Source organism: Ylistrum balloti, unplaced genomic scaffold (assembly GCF_031769215.1).
Source record: "Ylistrum balloti isolate Yb309-2 unplaced genomic scaffold, AGI_CSIRO_Ybal_v1 Utg370024, whole genome shotgun sequence".
NCBI lineage: Eukaryota > Metazoa > Mollusca > Bivalvia > Pectinida > Pectinidae > Ylistrum > Ylistrum balloti.
The window spans coordinates 563,631-586,681 of record NW_026782090.1 but is presented as its reverse complement, the minus strand read 5'-3'; the positions used below and the strand labels follow the sequence as shown (position 1 = coordinate 586,681).

The window sequence follows — 23,051 nt, the reverse complement described above, 5'->3', positions numbered from 1 at the left end:
GATAAGGTCTAAGAACATACATTGTTATAAGTATCTGCATTCATATTCTTCAACTAGATATGACAAATCATTGGTTTTCTAAGTAATCGTTATACATAGCTGTATACCGAGGCGGATTTGAACAGTTGTTCAAACATCCGCTCTCTCTCTCTCTCTCTCTCTCTCTCTCTCTCTCTCTCTCTCTCTCTCTCTCTCTCTCTCTATATATATATATATATATATATATATATATATATATTTTCTTTGATGTCGTCGGAATAGATAAGACACCATGACGTCATGGCATCACAGTGGAAACTATGGAAACCTTCAGCCAGATCTAGGCTAGGTCATACTACATGCTTGTCAAAGCAAAGTTTTTAATGGGAATTATTACACTTATAACATAATAGGTTATAAATATATAGATGTCTACATAAAACAAGACATTTGTTATTGTGTTTGACGTATTTTTTTATTAAACTTATAATGAAATTATGAAATATTTGCAACGCATATATACACACAAAACTAAATCCTCATTCCTTTCTCTTCCTGGATGGATTAATGAAAGTAAACCATAAAATCGCTATAGCGGACAATATGTGCACGTGAAATCCAACAGATCTGCAAAATAATAAATTAATGAATTATTGTCGAGAAGTGGTTATATTTTTCTCATATTGTTAGTATAATAACTAAAAATAACAAGAGAAAACCAACTTGTCAACATAATAATAATTTTAACTCAAATTAGATAGAATAAGGGCAATGTGAAAAATAGTAAGATTTACATGGAGACTCTTGAAAAGTATCAGAATAAGACCAGGTGTTTCGGAAGATTAAGTGTTTTCTGCTTCATCGCCGACACCCGCCATGTAAATATTGGCTAATTCAATTATCCAAATAGTATCTGTCATAGGTTTTAATTTCCAAATTACTTTTAGGCTTCTTTCGCTTTGTTTCCATTTCTATCTTGAATTAAATTGACATTTCATACTGAATAGTACAAATAGTAAAACACATCCCGGTAATTATTCTTCAACTAAAAATCGATCGTTTGTGATTTATAATTCCACAGACTAATGCCAAACGCAAACAAAAAATAGAATGTCATGTGCAAGACTAAAAGAAGAGAAATTTTGGCTTCGGACCAAAACTTGAAAAAGCGAGTCAAATTTTACACTGATCTACTTACACCAATAGTTTGATGCTTGCTGTGAATTCTAATAAACAGAAAGGGGCCAACAGATAAGCTCCGGCAAATCTCGTAGCTATAAATGTTACACCATCGTAGAAAAATATCTTTGACTCAGATGTCTGGAAATAGTTCCGGATGTTTCTTCGCACCTGAAATAAACAGATACTTAGTAATGAATCATGATACATCCCTTTTTATGACAGACAAGAGGCCCAAGGACCTAAAGCTTACCTAACCTAAATGCCAGAGAATTTGCTCTGCTAACAAAGTAAAATAAATTTAACTGCATTGCACATGTAATGCAAATGTAAATTGTACACAGCATAAACTGCCATCTCAATATCTAAGGATTTTAAGTTTGAATTGAAGGTTATTTAACTTTATAAATGTAATTTTCCTACATAAAGTTAAGTAAACTTTTTCCCCTCCCAAGGGGATAATGTGGGACTCTAGGATCATGAACATAACAATTTCGATAAAGCGTCTTATTATCATTCCGTCCATTTGATTTTACCATATTTTGGTGGTGCCAAGAAGATTTTTGAAATTTGAGTCAAATTTTGGCCCCGCCAATCTACCCCTGGAAGCCAGCCAGGGTCAGTATGTCTAATCATGAAGCCGTTATCTTATACTTCTAATTCTAATGGATTTTCAATCAATTGTAATTGAAATTTAACAACTTATGTCCAACAGTGTTATTTTCTTATCAAGACTATAATAAACTTTACCTCCTTCCTAAGGGGAAGTGTGAGACCCTGATGTAAAAAATGTCATAATTCTGGTAAAGTGACTTCAGACCCTTTCATCTATAAATAGCATTTGATTCTATCATTTCTGGTTTTTGAGTCGATGATTTTGAAATTTGAGTCGATTCGCCCCTATTGGCCCCGCTCATCTGCCCCTCGGGACAGCTAGGGACAATATGGTCATAACATCAAACTGTCATCTTGTAAACGTTTGAAATAATTCCTTTGAAAAGTAAACAAGTTATGTCCAAAATGTGATTTTCTTATATAAACAATAGTAAAATTCCCCTCCTTGCCAACAGAAAATGTGAGATCCTGCGGTAACAAATTTATAAATTTTGGTAAAGCGACTTGAGAACTCTCCATCTATATAGAGCCCCTTTGATTCTAACATATCTGGTTGTTGAGAGGAAGATAATAGGGACTTGCTTTATTTTAACCTTTTGGCACCGCCCATCAGCACCATCGGGACAACCAGGGCCGATATGCGCAGGTCATAATACTGTCATCTTATACTAAAAAAAACCAGCTAGGTTGCATTATTTCCAACGGAAAAAGAAACAAGGGACACCCAATGTTTAAATTCACCCCATCCCCAGGCGGAAATGTGAGACCCCGGGGTTGTGAAATATATATATATAGGTGCTGAGAAGATCTTTTAATTTTTTACCACAATTGACCCCGCCCATTTTGCCCCTCTTACGTGAGGACCATATGATCTATAAATTTCGTTCACCATTGGACATCAAATGTTTCATTAAAATTTCATCGGGATTGGTTCAGGGCATTCCAGGAGAGGTTAAAAAAAGAAATTAATAGGCAATAGGTCACCATGAGGCTCAGGTGACCTGAAGACGCATCGAATTCAGACACAATATTCTGTAATGAAATGAAATTTAATTTATGAAAAGGAAAACCTCAACATACAATGTTCATTCTTCAGAGTGTGTTTTAAAATCATAATAGTTATTTTTTAACGAGTGATGTCCAATATCGAACAACACAGCAAAAACATACCAGTCTGGCAGCCATGACGGCAAATGCCGTAGAGAAGAATGTGACGTAATACCCGGGATAAAGACCATGCCAGACGCCACTACATACAAACACAGCTAGAGTCTTCACAGAGGGAGGGGTCCGTTCATATATCACGCGTCGAAACCAGATCACAGTATTTAAATTCCAAGAGTCTATGAACACTTTCAAACTTGTAGACGTCTGCAAAATAAGCATTTTTTTTAAATAGACAGACACAGAACGGGACAGAATAGAAAAGTGAGAAGGAGCTTATATAGATATAACATTCACTCCCTCATCTTATAATCTTGTACACAATGTGACAAAATGACCTTTGACCTTTAGAGTTAATCGTTCACCACTAAAATATAATCATGTGTTGACTTTGTGAGATGATATGGATATGGACTAAATTTTTTAAAGAGTTCATGAAATATCTCTAACGAAAGGTGTGTATATGTATAAAGACAGAGACTAAGAGAGATGGGGAGGTAAACAGACGCGACTTTTCACGCATGAGCTATTGTCGTCTTAAGGACTTTTCACGTTAAGTGCTAGAGGAAGATTTTAACAGACCGACATGAGAATAGCTCCTTTCAATAGGAATTTAAATAGGTAGATCCAAATAATGAATTAAACTGTATCATACAGCTGTGTTGGTCTTCTAGGACTTGTCAATGATGATAGGGGACTAAATTTTGAAAACTAAGAGGCGAAAATAAAAACTGTTGAAGAAAATTAAATAGAGAGGAGATGCACTAACCCTTTAACTCAATATATGTGGTAATTGTCATATATCTGATAATTTCAGAAGGACATAAAGTACATATTTACATTCTGAACATTGCCATTATTTCAACAATGATGTCTGTTGCTAATTGGTCAAAACCGTGGGAACGTATTCATATGCCCGCGCGCGTACTACTTTTATTTACTACGACAACAAACTGTAGTAAAATATGGCGGACCAGATCAACATTGGCGACACAGTTTTTATTGATAAGAAGGGGACTGGTGTGGTGAAGGAGATAATCCCACGGGAGTTTACTGTATCTTATAATGTTGAATTGTGTGGGATTGACTTTCAAATTGAGCTTGAGCGCAATCGTATTGAAAAGGTGGTAGATCCCTCCCAACAGCAGACGACCGCTCCGGATGGCGGTCCTCTTGCCCCTGAACCAAGTCGTTTCGTTTCAGTCAGAGAAGATGAGGTAGGGAATTTTATACAGGATCAATCAAACAAGAATACGTTGAGCAAAGTTTGTAATTCACAAAAACCACCTAAGCGAATCCGAAAAGCTATCATTAAAAGTGACAGTGACTCTCAGTAAGTGGAGCAGTAAGGCCGAACCTGATGACCCGTGATGACGAGGCGAGGTGACGTCACGTTACCAATATCAAGTGAATTTCCAGAAGATTTTTTTGTTTTTGTTTTTGTTTTTTTTTTTTTTGTTTTTGTGATTTTTAAAAGTTATTTTGGCATTAAATAGAATTTAAATGCTTTACGTTGTCGATATTATTTTGGAACATAACAATCTCTCATTCAATCAATGAAAAAAGGTACTATTTGCAACACGGATGGATAAAACTATGATTGCTGTGCGTTGGTTTTGACCTATATAGAAACAGTTGATTGCATAGTGGAAGTAAATCGTAGTTTTCTGGCGATTTTTCCATTTTAATTGGTTATGTTATAAATAGAATCTTACACTCGTGTCAATGTATTATGGAATTTATTAAACTCGTTCAATAAATTCCATAATACATTGACACTCATGTAAGATCCTTTATGTCTATATGATCTATATCAGGACAGTGTATAAACAGAATGTTGGACCACCATGCCCACACTTACGTCGAACCAATGTTATAGTCAAACAGGAGAAAAATCATGATAGATATTTCATCCATCCAAGATTAAAACACACACATACAAATAGAAAAGAAGAAGAAAAAGTTGTAACACAGGTATACTGGTCATTGTGCACGGTTGGAACTGGAGTCATTCTGTCCTCCTTTGTTATCGTCTCACATGTAGTCAATATTGATCCTATACTAAACAGTGCTTTGTTTCTGGTATAAATGAACCTTTAAGACCTCTAAGCGATTGAACAGCTTATTAATATGACAAAAGTCATATTCTCTAATGTCTGATAATATCAGAATTAACTAAACCCACCTCTAACTTCCATATTTTTATATTGGTCAGCAAATCCCATTTCTCGTTTCCTTCCTTATCATATCCTCTAAATCCAAGTCCTGCTCCAAGGTTGGACATCTCACCTGGTAATAGATCAATTATCTAATTAATTAAGATAAACATATAACTGCTCAGTGAGCTGTGGTACCAGAAACATGCTGATTACTCTCATTCTGATTTCCTCACATGCTAAGAACTAGAAGGCGTTCTTTCTTTAATCATTCAGCACGTTTTTAAATCACTTGATCAGATATACAGTAAAGCATAAATAGAGATGACACAACGAGTTATTGGAATAAACCTTTTTTTTTCAAAAGTTGCAAAAAAACAAACTCAAGGTTTTGCGAGTTTATATGACCTGTCTCTGGCCACAGTAAAACATTCGCTCCGACGATGAATAAACCTGTTCTACTCCTATATATGTCTTATTTATAATATCAGTTTGGGACGTAATGATATGACATGAAGAGAAATGCCGATAATTAATATGCCGAACTAACAATTTCAGAAATATTTGGAAACATCATGATTTATTGCAAACGATAATAAGTCATTAACAGATTTGTTATCTGTTTATCAATAAATTGATAGAAAGCCATAGAAAAATCTATTTATTACAAAGCACAAGATAATTACTGATTGTGGGTTTTAATTTCCGCGAGTTAGAGTAGCACGGAATCTTTTAAATTGTTTATTTACTGTTCATACAGGTCAAAGTTCTATATTCGATATTCAAAGGTATGCTCCCATTCCAAAGATACAGGCTGGTGAAAATTATGAGGAAGTTTTATGGTCGTCATAGTGATCTTATTGGAGACTATTCTATTTCTTTGACATGAAGCTAGACGTGTATGATGCTCGTTAATTTGGCTGTTAGTTCTGTTGTTGTATACTTTGTTTCCACGTGACATTAGATGGGCAAATATTAGCATGGTGTGTGTCGACGATGAAACAGAAGACGTTTACTCATCCGGCATTCCTGGTCTAATTCTCCTTGTACTTTTTTGTATATGTCACCGGTTAAGACTTACTATTGTACATGCTAAAACTTACCTAATTTCCATGCAAAGTAGTATTTCGATCGTTGTAGACTGACCACTAGTATCATGTAAAAGTTCCTGTAGAAGATATTGGTTTCGTACAAAAATTTGTCGTCTGAAAAAAATAAAAACAAAAAAAAAATAAACAACGATACAGTAAACACAAATCACTATTGTCTCCGATACTTAATCTACATCATGGTTATATCGTCAAAAATTGATTTACTGGTTATGGAAAAATAACATAGACTCAACAATGTATTAAAATATTTATCGAAATGGATAATCTCTATTTACTAAACTTTGTTGTTGGCTTGATATTATTACATGAGGTATGTAGCATAGAAATGATAAGTTATAAGCTGGCAATTACACATCATTACGAATACTCAGATAACAACAGCAGATAACTAATTTACAGGCAAAATTACATTCTGTACCAAACGAGTAAAAGTAACGACTTGTACAACACTATCAGAGATATAATCAGGAAAAATAGGTCAGTGAGTACACGAGGTTGAAAAGTAGACAGGTGTAGAAGGTATTTTACCTGCCATCCATGAGATCGGGTAGTAGATAGGTGATATAAGTGTAAAGAATCCACACACCATTGCAATAAGAAACGACTCCAATATGGCTGCCTAGGAAACAGAAATAAAACATACTATTCACATGTCAACATGGATTACAATAGTGATCATAATATAACACCTCAGTCCGTGGACTACAGATCACAATGTAACACCTCAGTCCGTGGACTACAGATCATAATGTAACACCTCAGTCCGTGGACTACAGATCATAATGTAACACCTCAGTCCGTGGACTACAGATCACAATGTAACACCTCAGTCCGTGGACTACAGATCATAATGTAACACCTCAGTCCGTGGACTACAGATCACAATGTAACACCTCAGTCCGTGGACTACAGATCATAATGTAACACAACACCTCAGTCCGTGGACTACAGATCACAATGTAACACCTCAGTCCGTGGACTACAGATCATAATGTAACACCTCAGTCCGTGGACTACAGATCACAATGTAACACCTCAGTCCGTGGACTACAGATCATAATGTAACACCTCAGTCCGTAGACTACAGATCATAATGTAACACCTCAGTCCGTGGACTACAGATCACAATGTAACACCTCAGTCCGTGGACTACAGATCATAATGTAACACCTCAGTCCGTGGACTACAGATCATAATGTAACACCTCAGTCCGTGGACTACAGATCATAATGTAACACCTCAGTCCGTTGACTACAGATCACAATGTAACACCTCAGTCCGTGGACTACAGATCATAATGTAACACCTCAGTCCGTGGACTACAGATCATAATGTAACACCTCAGTCCGTGGACTACAGATCACAATGTAACACCTCAGTCCGTGGACTACAGATCACAATGTAACACCTCAGTCCGTGGACTACAGATCATAATGTAACACCTCAGTCCGTGGACTACAGATCACAATGTAACACCTCAGTCCGTGGACTACAGATCACAATGTAACACCTCAGTCCGTGGACTACAGATCATAATGTAACACCTCAGTCCGTGGACTACAGATCACAATGTAACACCTCAGTCCGTGGACTACAGATCATAATGTAACACCTCAGTCCGTGGACTACAATAGTGATTATAATGTAACACCTCAGTCCGTGGACTACAGATCATAATGTAACACCTCAGTCCGTGGACTACAGATCACAATGTAACACCTCAGTCCGTGGACTACAGATCACAATGTAACACCTCAGTCCGTGGACTACAGATCATAATGTAACACCTCAGTCCGTGGACTACAATAGTGATTATAATGTAACACCTCAGTCCGTGGACTACAGATCATAATGTAACACCTCAGTCCGTGGACTACAGATTATAATGTAACACCTCAGTCCGTGGACTACAGATCATAATGTAACACCTCAGTCCATGGACTACAATAGTGATTATAATGTAACACCTCAGTCCGTGGACTACAGATCATAATGTAACACCTCAGTCCGTGGACTACAGATCACAATGTAACACCTCAGTCCGTGGACTACAGATCATAATGTAACACCTCAGTCCGTGGACTACAGATCACAATGTAACACCTCAGTCCGTGGACTACAGATCATAATGTAACACCTCAGTCCGTGGACTACAATAGTGATTATAATGTAACACCTCAGTCCGTGGACTACAGATTATAATGTAACACCTCAGTCCGTGGACTACAGATTATAATGTAACACCTCAGTCCGTGGACTACAATAGTGATTATAATGTAACACCTCAGTCCGTGGACTACAGATCATAATGTAACACCTCAGTCCGTGGACTACAGATCATAATGTAACACCTCAGTCCGTAGACTACAGATCATAATGTAACACCTCAGTCCGTGGACTACAGATCACAATGTAACACCTCAGTCCGTGGACTACAGATCATAATGTAACACCTCAGTCCGTGGACTACAGATCATAATGTAACACCTCAGTCCGTAGACTACAGATCATAATGTAACACCTCAGTCCGTTGACTACAGATCACAATGTAACACCTCAGTCCGTTGACTACAGATCACAATGTAACACCTCAGTCCGTGGACTACAGATCATAATGTAACACCTCAGTCCGTGGACTACAGATCACAATGTAACACCTCAGTCCGTGGACTACAGATCACAATGTAACACCTCAGTCCGTGGACTACAGATCATAATGTAACACCTCAGTCCGTGGACTACAATAGTGATTATAATGTAACACCTCAGTCCGTGGACTACAGATCATAATGTAACACCTCAGTCCGTGGACTACAGATTATAATGTAACACCTCAGTCCGTGGACTACAGATCATAATGTAACACCTCAGTCCATGGACTACAATAGTGATTATAATGTAACACCTCAGTCCGTGGACTACAGATCATAATGTAACACCTCAGTCCGTGGACTACAGATCACAATGTAACACCTCAGTCCGTGGACTACAGATCATAATGTAACACCTCAGTCCGTGGACTACAGATCACAATGTAACACCTCAGTCCGTGGACTACAGATCATAATGTAACACCTCAGTCCGTGGACTACAATAGTGATTATAATGTAACACCTCAGTCCGTGGACTACAGATTATAATGTAACACCTCAGTCCGTGGACTACAGATTATAATGTAACACCTCAGTCCGTGGACTACAATAGTGATTATAATGTAACACCTCAGTCCGTGGACTACAGATCACAACTACAGATCACAATGTAACACCTCAGTCCGTGGACTACAGATCATAATGTAACACCTCAGTCCGTGGACTACAGATCATAATGTAATACCTCAGTCTGTGGACTACAATGCTTTTACAAAAGAAATGTTTCTTTTGTAGAAACATCAAGGTGAAAATCGATACCTTTTTTTGCTTAATCGACCCCCACCCCCTCCTGGTGTAAATCTTTGTCTATCCAAACAGGTGATGTCACGTTCCCATATATGTACCATGTAAACAACAACCGAACCACAGCTAGGCTTACGAGAATCAAACTCCTCCAACTTCCTTTCACATAGACGAATATATTATTCACCAATGAGATTGTTATGACGTCTGTAAAACTTTCCACTTTTACATGCCTAGATATGTGTCATGAACACAATATACCCAGATTCCTCATTCTTGTATTCAGCAAATTTATTTGAATGACGTGAATAATTTATCGAACATTGATTCTCTGTTGACAGAGGAGAATTAATTACAGTTTTTCTTTGATTTAAGGTGTCAAGCATCTTTTGTCGTTCATAGTTCGCTCTAGTTTCAGCTATTCTGGGTTTGAAGTAAATTTCTGTTGCCATGGCCTTATTTATAATTTATACTTACATTTGGAGATGGTTCTCTCGTCTTGCTGTTGTGATTATTATCCTGAAACAGACAAAACCAATTTACCAAAAGTAAAGTAACCTTTGTAAACACGTCATATCGAAGGTATATTACTTCCTTAGTTTACAAGGAGATTCGTCTATAAGCCCTTTGTGCGTGAATATCCTTACCAGTAATTACAATCTGTTTTGAATAGGCATTTTGTCTATATCTTCGAGTAACCAGAAATTAACTTGCATAAAAAAGGGGGAAAATATTGCACAGAATCATTTATGAAGCTATACCTCATAGGCTTGTTGCTTAACATTTGAGGACAATTATCTAACGTTTCAAGATGTATTTTCCAGAGTTATTTCCCCTTTTAAGTCAGTTGGTCTCAGTCTAGAAAAAAAAAATCGGTAGGCTACCGGTTTCAATTCAGATCGTCATATACTTTGTGTTTTTGTTTTTGTTTTTTTTCCAAACATACTGATTTGAAGGAGTTGCATTCTTTAAAACAATTACAAGTTATTAAATATGTAAATTTCTCTAATTTCAAAAGATAGTTTTGGTATTTTTAATAATGTAATACAATATCTGTCTGTCAACCGTTATTGAAATATTGATATTTTGTAAATATCTTTTCCTTCAGGATTAATTTTTACCAGTCTTCGAGTGTCTATGTATCTCAGCTTGTATACAGCCCTGTTTGCTAAATATAGTATTGTAGGTGTGAGGTAGCCTTGTTTCACCTACCTGTTTCGGCGGCGGAACTTTAGTGCTAGACCCGTCTATAAAGCTGAGGTAGTCTGTGTAAAACACGAGAGGGCCGGCCATAATGTTGTGAAAGGAAAACATGTAGCTATAATACTCCAACATGGACGGTTTCTCTCTGATGGATAAAACAGAAAAACTGATCACGAAGGCATAGATATCAGAAAATAAATATCACAGACAAAATATAGTGTTTCTCACATACCCTGGTCATCTCGAAAGTTTCATGGTTATAAATTCACGTGAACCACGATTATTAACATGATTCTTGTACAAAGAAAAATAACAAATAACCCCTATGTAAATACAACCTTTAGTGGTTATGTTATGTTGGTGGTTTTCCTGTCGGAAACAATGTGCTAAATTATGATCACATAAGTTACAGTTTCTATAAAATGTTTTTGATTATCCATATATTGTATTATTTCATCCGAATTTTAAAAATAAGTTAAATGTTTACCTGATACAGTTTTTTCTTTGATCATCTGAGAGTTTATCATCCGGGACCTCCATCCCGTCATGTACAGAAAAGGCTACACTAGTTACTTTCTGTGTCATCAACATCATAGGCCTGTCGGACAAAGCATGAATTAATTAGTATTCTTCAAGAATGATGACGTAACCACAGTTATCCCAACGTCATCGTTTTTGGCTAAGTAGGATAAATGAGGTGTACAGAAATTTACGAAACATCAAATAAATTAAATTCCTGCAAACCAACTCATCGACAATATGATTATTTTACAGACTTTGTCAAAAACAGAAGCAAAAGTTACCGGATTTTTATAGTCACCTGAGAGACACTGATAGAAATTTGGAACTGTTATATCCCCTTGTGTGAAAAGATTCTGCCTGTTTCGGTGTGACATCGCACTATATTTAGACCTATGAGAGGTATTTTGACTGATTAAGATGTCAAGACTTGACAGTCATAAAATAAAAGGATTTTATAGCCTTCAACAAAAGGGTAATTAAATAATGATAATGTAATGAGAACCGTCAGTGTCTTACCCGGTGACGTCTAAGGAAAACCCTCCATAGTCATAGAACAATCGATAGGAGTGCATTATCACAATGTACGCAAAGGCAACAGTGAAGACGAGTGTGTGGTAGGAACGCCTCGGCCCGTACAGCACCAGGAGGTAAGGCAGTGTCGAGTAGAGCAATAGGTGAATCAGCTGACTGTAACAATAAACCTACTATAGGACATTTGTCAATATACTAGTATACTGTATGGTTTAGTCACTCAAGGCTTGGCAATATATACTGTATGGTTTAGTCACTCAAGGCTTGGCAATATATAGTGTTTGGTTTAGTCACTCAAGGCTTGGCAATATATACTGTATGGTTTAGTCACTCAAGGCTTGGCAATATATAGTGTTTGGTTTAGTCACTCAAGGCTTGGCAATATATAGTGTTTGGTTTAGTCACTCAAGGCTTGGCAATATATAGTGTTTGGTTTAGTCACTCAAGGCTTGGCAATATATAGTGTTTGGTTTAGTCACTCAAGGCTTGGCAATATATAGTGTTTGGTTTAGTCACTCAAGGCTTGTCAATATATACTGTATAGTTTAGTCACTCAAGGCTTGGCAATATTTAGTGTAAGTTTTAGTCACTCAAGGCTTGGCAATAATCAGTGTATGTTTTAGTCACTCAAGACTTGGCAATAATCAGTGTATGTTTTAGTCACTCAAGACTTGGCAACATAGTGTATGGTTTAGTCACTCAAGGCTTGGCAATATATAGGAAATGTACCAATATTGAGTGTTTTTTAGTCACTGAAGACATGGAAATATTTAGGAAATGTATCAATATTAAGTGTATGTTTTTGTCACTCAAGGCTTGGCAATATATAGTGTTTGGTTTAGTCACTCAAGGCTTGGCAATATATAGTGTTTGGTTTAGTCACTCAAGGCTTGGCAATATATAGTGTTTGGTTTAGTCACTCAAGGCTTGGCAATATATAGTGTTTGGTTTAGTCACCCAAGGCTTGGCAATATATAGTGTATGTTTTAGTCACTCAAGACTTGACAATGTATAGGAAATGTATCAATATTTTGTGTATGGTTTAGTTACTCAAAGCTTAACAATATCTAGGAAATATTGTATTTACAGAACATTTGTCATTAATTAGTATTTTGTTTAATCATTCTATACTTAACAATAACAATTTTTCATAACTCAATATTCAGGTTCAATTCGTGGCGATTTGTTAGGCAATATTGAATAAAGAATTTGCCTCACATAACATGCGGTTATATTTCCTAAATGTTTAACTCGGAACAATGCGAAGGTCTGCCTGTTTTCGGACTTGATTTTTGAACTGCTTGTTTGACAATATTTCAATTTCTGATCACAACACAAACGATAGATTATAAATACTATATAGTTGTTTGATTTCGCAGGGTTGATAATTTGCGTTTGGCCCTATTTGCGATATTTCATGAGGGTTAAATTTCGTCCAATGAAGATATACACTGGTATACAGGTATGCAACATAAATGTCCATATATTTAGTTTCAGAATTTTTGCTATCGGTTATAGGTTTGGATATAACAATTCAGTAAAGTCTATTCATTGATATATCAGCTGACTTGAACAACTTACTAAACTGGTAACATGTTGGATTTCTACAAATAACAAATATATTCAAGAGTTTTTATTTCATAGGATAAAAAGGTCATACTTTTAGTATTTCAGATGACATCACCAATATATGAATTATTGAAAAAATGATTTGTGGTCAAAACATCTGAGTAGATTTTAGTTGGGCTATGATCTGTTTCATTAGAGTGATTAAACAATAAAATTGTATTGTAAATACTTTCCGTTGATGCCATCAATATGTTAGTATAACGATATGACAAACATCAGTAAAATTCTGACCTTAAAGACTGGCTACAAATACGAAAGTCATCAGAGGAAAAAACATTTGTTATAATGACAAGATGTTTTACTGACAGTTAATACGTTCTAACAAATATACTGTAACTATGGTAAACATAACACTGTGTGAAATACGTCACAGTTGTATCCTCGTTATAACTTAACGTGTAACACACACTACACATAGGACAGTGTGAAATACGACACAGATGTAGCCTCGTTATAACTTGACGTGTCACACACACTACACATAGGACAGTGTGAAATACGACACAGATGTAGCCTCGTTATAACTTGACGTGTCACACACACTACACATAGGACAGTGTGAAATACGACACAGATGTAGCCTCGTTATAACTTGACGTGTCACACACAGTACACACAGGACAGTGTGAAATACGACACAGATGTAGCCTCGTTATAACTTGACGTGTCACACACACTACACACAGGACAGTGTGAAATACGACACAGCTGTAGCCTCGTTATAACTTAACGTGTCACACATACTACACATAGGACAGTGTGAAATACGACGCAGCTGTAGTCTCGTTTTAACTTAACGCGTCACACACACAACACACAGGACAGTGTGAAATATGACACAGTTGTACCCTCGTTTTAACGTGTCACAAACACTACACATAGGGCAGTATGAAATATGACACAGTTGTAGCCTCGTTATAACGTGTCACACACACTACACACAGGACAGTGTGAAATATGACACAGATGTAGCCTCGTTATAACCTAACGTGTCACACATACACTACACACTGTACATTGTGAAATACGACACAGTTGTACCCTCGATTTAACGTGTCACAAACACTACACACAGGACAGTGTGAAATACGACACAGTTGTAGCCTCGTTATAACTTAACGCGTCACACACACTACACATAGGACAGTGTGAAATACGACACAGATATAGCCTCGTTATAACTTAACGCGTCACACACACTACACACTGGACAGTGTGAAATACGACACAGTTGTACCCTCGTTTTAACGTGTCACACACACTACACACAGGACAGTGTGAAATACGACACAGTTGTAGCCTCGTTATAACTTAACGTATCACACACACTACACACAGGACAGTGTGAACTATGACACACACTTGTGAAATACCCTCGTTTTAACGTGTCACACACACTACACACAGGACAGTGTGAAATACGACACAGTTGTAGCCTCGTTATAACTTAACATGTCGCACACTACACATTAGATAGTGTGAATGTAAAGGGTTTATTCAATCTGTCACTCAGATTACAATCTGGACGTTCTCAGTATCATAACATAATTTTGATAATTAAATTAATGAATTACACTGTAACACATCAATATTGTTTTACTTGTGTGAACTTACTATCCGAAGCAGAAATAGCCCATGGCAAGGCCTAGCGATAACTCGAAGACATGCCGTTGTGTTGCTCTGTCCCTGCCTGCAGGGATTGCCTTCCGCATCAATACTCCGCTGGAAAAAGCTATAACGAAACAGGCCAGGAAATTGATCTGGAAAGAAAAATACAGTGTGTCTAAGCGTATAGTGCCGACAGAACATACATTATCTCAGTCACGTTAACGTGATTTTAACTAATTACTGAATATGCCAAAAAAGGGATTCAATATTCATCAACGAAGTTTGGTTATGGTTTGAATGAGCAGCACATATCAATTTTGTTTCTAAGTAAGCGTTCAACGTTTCATGGAAACCTTTCTTTTTTTTCATTCGTAAAATATATACACACACAAATATATAAGGAAAATAAAGATATGTTAAGTATTGATAAAGAAAGATGTCCCGTCTGTCTGCTGACTTCGAGAAATATTGCCTCTTACTTTCAAATAGTATTAAATATCTCGGCATAGCGAGGTCATTTCGTCAATATTGTGATTCGATATTCAGAGGTAGCAAACATATCGGCAGACATATATATCGGACCTCAGTCACTGGACAATCATAAGTAAGTCACGTCTTGATGACGTCACATGGTTGTGTTGGTAGCAAAAAATACTGCCGTTCATGTTGAAACAAGTTTGCCTTAGAGAAGAGAATTATTTCAAGTTTTCAGTTACTTTTCAGAAATATGGGTTGTATGATAAATAGAATCTTACAGTCGTGCCTATGTAATATGGAAGATATTAAAGTTGTTCAATAACTTGATATGTGGTTATCCTTAAGACTCTTGACAGATCAAATCATTAATCTTGTTTATTAAATTCCGTATTACATTACACACATGGACCGGAAGCAATAGTCGTGATATCAAGACACAGGTTTATATGCACAGCAGAATGCTGTGTATTCAAGGATGTCTGTACTGCACCTATTGAATGAAACCAACGATTGGATTTCTCTAATATAAATAAAAGTGCCTTTCTCCGTCTTCGCAATGTCTTCTCTCTGGTAGAAGAATCGACTCTCAGAGTTGATGCATGTAAATTGACGCTATTGTATCGCCCACTCACAGCTCCACTTACATCAAAACATTTGAATAGAAAACAAACTGGTGTATTGGAAATGTTTGTTATGAAGTAAATCTGACGTTTTCTAAATAAAATTTTGTTATTACAGGCGAAAGAAATTGTCTGTTGACAACTAGGAGACAAGTGAAACAAAAGAAAAAAAGACTGACAAGCTTGTAGCTTCAAAGTCTTCGTCTAATCCGAAAATAAATAAAACAGATTATGCAAAAACATTTTACCGACCCATCCTAACCACAAAGAGAACTGTCTCATAACTCCATCAAAACACAATACAAACAGACACTGTCTCAACACTCCACAATAAACCATACAATCAGACGCTGTCTCAACACTCCACAATAACACCATACAAATAGACACTGTCTCAACACTTCACATTAAAACCATTCAAACCGACGCTTTCTCAATGCTTATCAATAAAACCATACAAACAGACACTGTCTCAACACTCCACAATAACACCATACAAACAAGGACTATCTCAACACTCCACAATAACACCATACAAACAAGGACTATCTCAACACTCCACAATAAAACCATACAAACAGACACTGTCTCAACACTCCACAACAACACCATACAAACAGACACTGTCTCAACACTCCACAATAACACCATACAAACAGACACTATCCCAACACTCCACAATAACACCATACAAACAGACACTGTCTCAACACTCCACAATAACACCATACAAACAAGGACTATCTCAACACTCCACAATAACACTATACAAATAGACACTGTCTCAACACTCCACAATACTATATCAACACTCCACAATAACACCATACAAATAGACACTGTCTCAACACTCCACAATAACACCATACAAACAGACACTGTCTCAACACTCAACAATAACACCATACAAACCAGGACTATCTCAACACTCCACAATAACACCATACAAACAGACACCGTCTCAACACTCCACAATAACACCATACAAACAGACACTGTCTCAACACTCCACAATAACACCATACAAAACACCATACAAACCAGACTATCTCAACACTCCACAATAAACCATACAAACAGACACTGTCTCAACACTCCACAATAACACCATACAAACAAGGACTATCTCAACACTCCACAATAACACCATACAAACAGACACTGTCTCAACACTCCACAATAACACCATACAAACAGACACTGTCTCAACACTCCACAATAACACCATACAAACAGACACTATCCCAACACTCCACAATAAAACTATACAAACAAGGACTATCTCAACACTCCACAATAACACCATACAAACAGACACTGTCTCAACACTCCACAATAGCACCATACAAACAAGGACTATCTCAACACTCCACAATAACACCATACAAACAGACACTGTCTCAACACTCCACAATAACACCATACAAACAGACACTATCTCAACAACACTCCACAATAACACCATACAAACAAGGACTATCTCAACACTCCACAATAACACCATACAAACAGACACTGTCTCAACACTCCACAATAACACCATACAAACAGACACTGTCTCAACACTCAACAATAACACCATACAAACAGACACTGTCTCAACACTCCACAATAACACCATACAAAAAAGGACTATCTCAACACTCCACAATAACACCATACAAACAGACACTGTCTCAACACTCCACAATAACACCATACAAACAGACGCTGTCTCAACACTCCACAATAACACTATACAAACAAAGACTATCTCAACACTCCACAATAACACCATACAAATAGACACTGTCTCAACACTCCACAATAACACCATACAAACAGACACTGTCTCAACACTCAACAATAACACCATACAAACAGACACTGTCTCAACACTCCACAATAACACCATACAAACAGACACTGTCTCAACACTCCACAACAACACCATACAAACAGACATGTCTCACTATCTCAACACTCCACAATAACACCATACAAACAGACACTGACTCAACACTTCACAATAACACCATACAAATAGACACTGTCTCAACACTCCACAATAACACCATACAAACAGACACTGTCTCAACACTCCACAATAACACCATACAAAAAAGGACTATCTCAACACTCCACAATAACACCATACAAATAGACACTGTCTCAACACTCCACAATAGCACCATACAAACAGACACTGTCTCAACACTCCACAATAGCACCATACAAACACAACACTCCACTATACAAACACTCCACAATAACACCATACAAACAGACACTGTCTCAACACTTCACAATAAAACCATACAAACAGACACTGTCTCAACACTCCACAATAACACCATACAAACAGACACTGTCTCAACACTCCACAATAGCACCATACAAACAATGACTATATCAAACTCCACAATAACACCATACAAATAGACACTGTCTCAACACTCCACAATAACACTATACAAACAGACACTATCTCAACACTCCACAATAACACCATACAAACAAGACTATCTCAACACTCCACAATAACACCATACAAATAGACACTGTCTCAACACTCCACAATAACACCATACAAACAGACACTGTCTCAACACTCAACAATAACACCATACAAACAGACACTGTCTCAACACTCCACAATAACACCATACAAATAGACACTGTCTCAACACTCCACAATAAACCATACAAACAAGGACTATCTCAACACTCCACAATAACACCATACAAACAGACACTGTCTCAACACTCCACAATAACACCATACAAACAGACACTGTCTCAACACTCCACAATAGCACCATACAAACAGACACTGTCTCAACACTCCACAATAACACCATACAATTAGACACTGTCTCAACACTCCACAATAGCACCATACAAACAGACACTGTCTCAACACTCCACAATAGCACCATACAAACAAGGACTATCTCAACACTCCACAATAACACCATACAAACAGACACTGTCTCAACACTCAACAATAACACCATACAAACAGACACTGTCTCAACACTCCACAATAACACCATACAAACAGACACTATCTCAACACTCCACAATAACACCATACAAACCAGGACTATCTCAACACTCCACAATAACACCATACAAACAGACGCTATCTCAACACTCCACAATAAACCATACAAACAAGGACTATCTCAACACTCCACAATAACACCATACAAACAGACACTGTCTCAACACTCCACAATAACACCATACAAACAGACACTGTCTCAAATAACACTACAAACAGACACAATAACACCATACAAATAGACACTGTCTCAACACTCCACAATAGCACCATACAAACAGACACTGTCTCAACACTCCACAATAACACCATACAAACAGACACTGTCTCAACACTCCACAATAACACCATACAAACAGACACTGTCTCAACACTCCACAACAACACCATACAAACAGACACTGTCTCAACACTCCACAATAACACCATACAAACAGACACTGTCTCAACACTCCACAATAACACCATACAAACAGACACTGTCTCAACACTCCACAATAACACCATACAAACAATGACTATCTCAACACTCCACAATAACACCATACAAAAAAGGACTATCTCAACACTCCACAATAACACCATACAAACAAACAACAATAACACCATACAAACAGAACAGACACTCTCAACACTCCAATAACACAAAAACAACTGTCTCAACACTCCACAATAACACCATACAAACAGACACTGTCTCAACACTCCACAATAAAACCATACAAACAGACACTGTCTCAACACTCCACAACAACACCATACAAACAGACACTGTCTCAACACTCCACAACAACACCGTACAAACAGACGCTGTCTCAACACTCCACAATAACACCATACAAACAGACACTGTCTCAACACTCCACAATAGCACCATACAAACAAGGACTATCTCAACACTCCACAATAACACCATACAAACAGACACTGTCTCAACACTCCACAATAACACTATACAAACAAAGACTATCTCAACACTCCACAATAACACCATACAAATAGAGACACTGTCTCAACACTCCACAATAACACCATACAAACAGACACTATCTCAACACTCCACAATAAACCATACAAACAAGGACTATCTCAACACTCCACAATAAAACCATACAAACAGACACTGACTCAACACTTCACAATAACACCATACAAATAGACACTGTCTCAACACTCCACAATAAACCATACAAACAAGGACTATCTCAACACTCCACAATAAAACCATACAAACAGATACAGTCTCAACACTCCACAACAACACCATACAAACAGATACAGTCTCAACACTCCACAATAACACCATACAAACAGACACTGTCTCAACACTCCACAATAACACCATACAAACAGACACTGTCTCAACACTCCACAATAACACCATACAAACAGACACTGTCTCAACACTCCACAATAACACCATACAAACAGACACTGTCTCAACACTCCACAATAACACCATACAAACAGACACTATCTCAACACTCCACAATAAACCATACAAACAAGGACTATCTCAACACTCCACAATAAAACCATACAAACAGACACTGTCTCAACACTCCAGACACTGTCTCAACACTCCACAATAACACCATACAAACAGACACTATCCCAACACTCCACAATAACACCATACAAACAAGGACTATCTCAACACTCCACAATAACACCATACAAACAGACACTGTCTCAACACTTCACAATAAAACCATACAAACCGACACTGTCTTAACACTCCACAATAAACCATACAAACAAGGACTATCTCAACACTCCACAATAACACCATACAAATAGACACTGTCTCAACACTTCACAATAAAACCATACAAACCGACACTGTCTCAACACTCCACAATAAACCATACAAACAAGGACTATCTCAACACTCCACAATAAACCATACAAACAAGGACTATCTCAACACTCCACAATAAAACCATACAAACAAGGACTATCTCAACACTCCACAAGAAAACCATACAAACAGACGCTGTTTCAACACTTCACAATAACAACATGCAAACAGACACAGTCTCAACATTCCACAATAACAACATACAAACAGACACAGTCTCAACATTCCACAATAACAACATACAAACAGACACAGTCTCAACACTTCACAATAAACCATACAAACAGACGCTGTCTCAGCATTCCACAATAACCCCATACAAACAGACACTGTCTCAAAACTCCACAATAACACCATACAAACAGACACTGTCTCAACACTCCACAATAAATCATTCAAACAGACATTGTCTTACCCTACACGTAAATCCTAACCAAACTTAATGTGTACTATTTGACAATAACACCACTCAGGCAGGGACACTCTCGCCCAAAAACCACACCACTCAAACCCCAACGAAACAGACTTTGCTTCCATTCCACGCGAACAAAGATACGAAATCAAAAGAAAAAAATGTTTTTGTAGTAAAAGAAAGTACCATTTATACTTTTTCTTAAGGATATGACCAACACACTCTATTCACATCAAGCATGTAAAACTGCCGACAAAACCTTATCGTTTATCCTGGTAACTAATGGTTTTGAATCATTTATTCAAATTACTATCGACTTTATGTTTTATTTCATTTTTCCACCACATATCTGTATTGATGAATTTACATAAAACTTGCATATTTATAAACGATACTGCAACAGCTGTATTTTGGAGTACATTCAGGTAACATGCATATATATATATATATATACATACAGATTGTACAGGTCATAGATACTGGTTATGATACATGTATAAACTCAAGTGGGAACGTTATTCTCGTTATCTAACGGAATGACTTTGTATTTCATTTGTATACTATGTGCTCAAATATCTGGAAATACCTAAGGAATGTTCGCGAACACAATTTTCAATATACGCTGACTTTCAAATAATGATTATCGATGTTTAACATGCAGGCTTAAAGGCATATTTATAATGGAAGGCAGTTCCTGACTTGCTCATTTTAGTAGATGATAAAGGCAGTATCACACAAAATGTCAGTGTATATTTAACTCTCCGATGTTAGATTTTGTATTTGACAGAAATAATTCATTAGAATAATGGGAGGAAGCTTATCATGATATCCTTAGCAATTAGACTGCACTTATTTAAGCATATAGTGAAGCTATGTTGATTATACGGTGTTCAGCGTTTACCTACCTGGTCGACTGGAAGCCCAATAATATCACATAATGGCTGAAGAAGTCTCGAGCCTTGGTAGAACTGTCCGACCTGGACCATTTTTCATCTGCTTTGTTTCATTCGATCAGGAGTTTGTGTTATGTCTGTCTGGCTGTTTGATCAAAATGTAATCCTGTGAAGCAAAGCATGATCCATGTCATCACCACCCCTGTAAACTGTGTCTGTGTAACTGTGTTACACTCGTCCTGATAAAATGACTGCTATTTATACTTGCGAACCGCCCGGTCAATACAAGCAGTCGTCAAATCGATAACATGGTCATCACAGTTAGGGAACAGTCACAGGAATTGAATGATAATACAATGTAACTTTCCACGTTTTACATCGAAACCTGATGTGATCATAATAAGTCGATCGATATTCATCATGGAATAAGAAATTATTCAAAGATTACAATTCCCCGATACCGAACACCGCATGACATAACGAGAACGCCCGGTATTTCTGCAGCAGCTTCTTTGGATCTTTTGTTGTGTTTCACCGCAAGGATGTCGCCAGGGTCTGCCTCAGTGGCATATTTTGTCGCAGTGTGTAGAACATAAGGGTTAATTTGTGTTTAGATGACGCTGCTGTAATTGTAATGTATCCAAATGCT

General features: G+C 37.2%; 1 protein-coding gene across 1 annotated transcript; it reads right to left on the bottom strand.

Moving 5' to 3' along the window:
• Positions 1-518: 518 nt before the first annotated feature.
• LOC132548687 (lysophospholipid acyltransferase 6-like) lies at positions 519-22,495 on the bottom strand. The gene is made up of 12 exons (XM_060212566.1): positions 22,415-22,495; positions 15,100-15,245; positions 11,842-12,012; positions 11,291-11,401; positions 10,813-10,948; positions 10,078-10,119; positions 6,734-6,824; positions 6,197-6,298; positions 5,123-5,226; positions 2,944-3,144; positions 1,178-1,329; positions 519-606 (listed from the first exon to the last, which is right to left on the bottom strand). Exons 1-12 carry the CDS (start codon positions 22,493-22,495, stop codon positions 519-521), a joined length of 1,425 nt encoding a protein of 474 aa, XP_060068549.1.
• Between the last annotated feature and the right edge of the window lie 556 nt (positions 22,496-23,051).

Excerpts from the sequence above, each read along its gene's own strand:
- LOC132548687 (XM_060212566.1), bottom strand. The coding sequence starts at position 22,495 with ATGGTCCAGGTCGGACAGTTCTACCAAGGCTCGAGACTTCTTCAGCCA. Across the intron at positions 12,013-15,099 it reads GGCTATTTCTGCTTCGGATA|TCAGCTGATTCACCTATTGC; the intron begins GTAAGTTCACAC and ends TTATTGTTACAG. Across the intron at positions 10,949-11,290 it reads CAAAGAAAAAACTGTATCAG|AGAGAAACCGTCCATGTTGG; the intron begins GTAAACATTTAA and ends TTTATCCATCAG.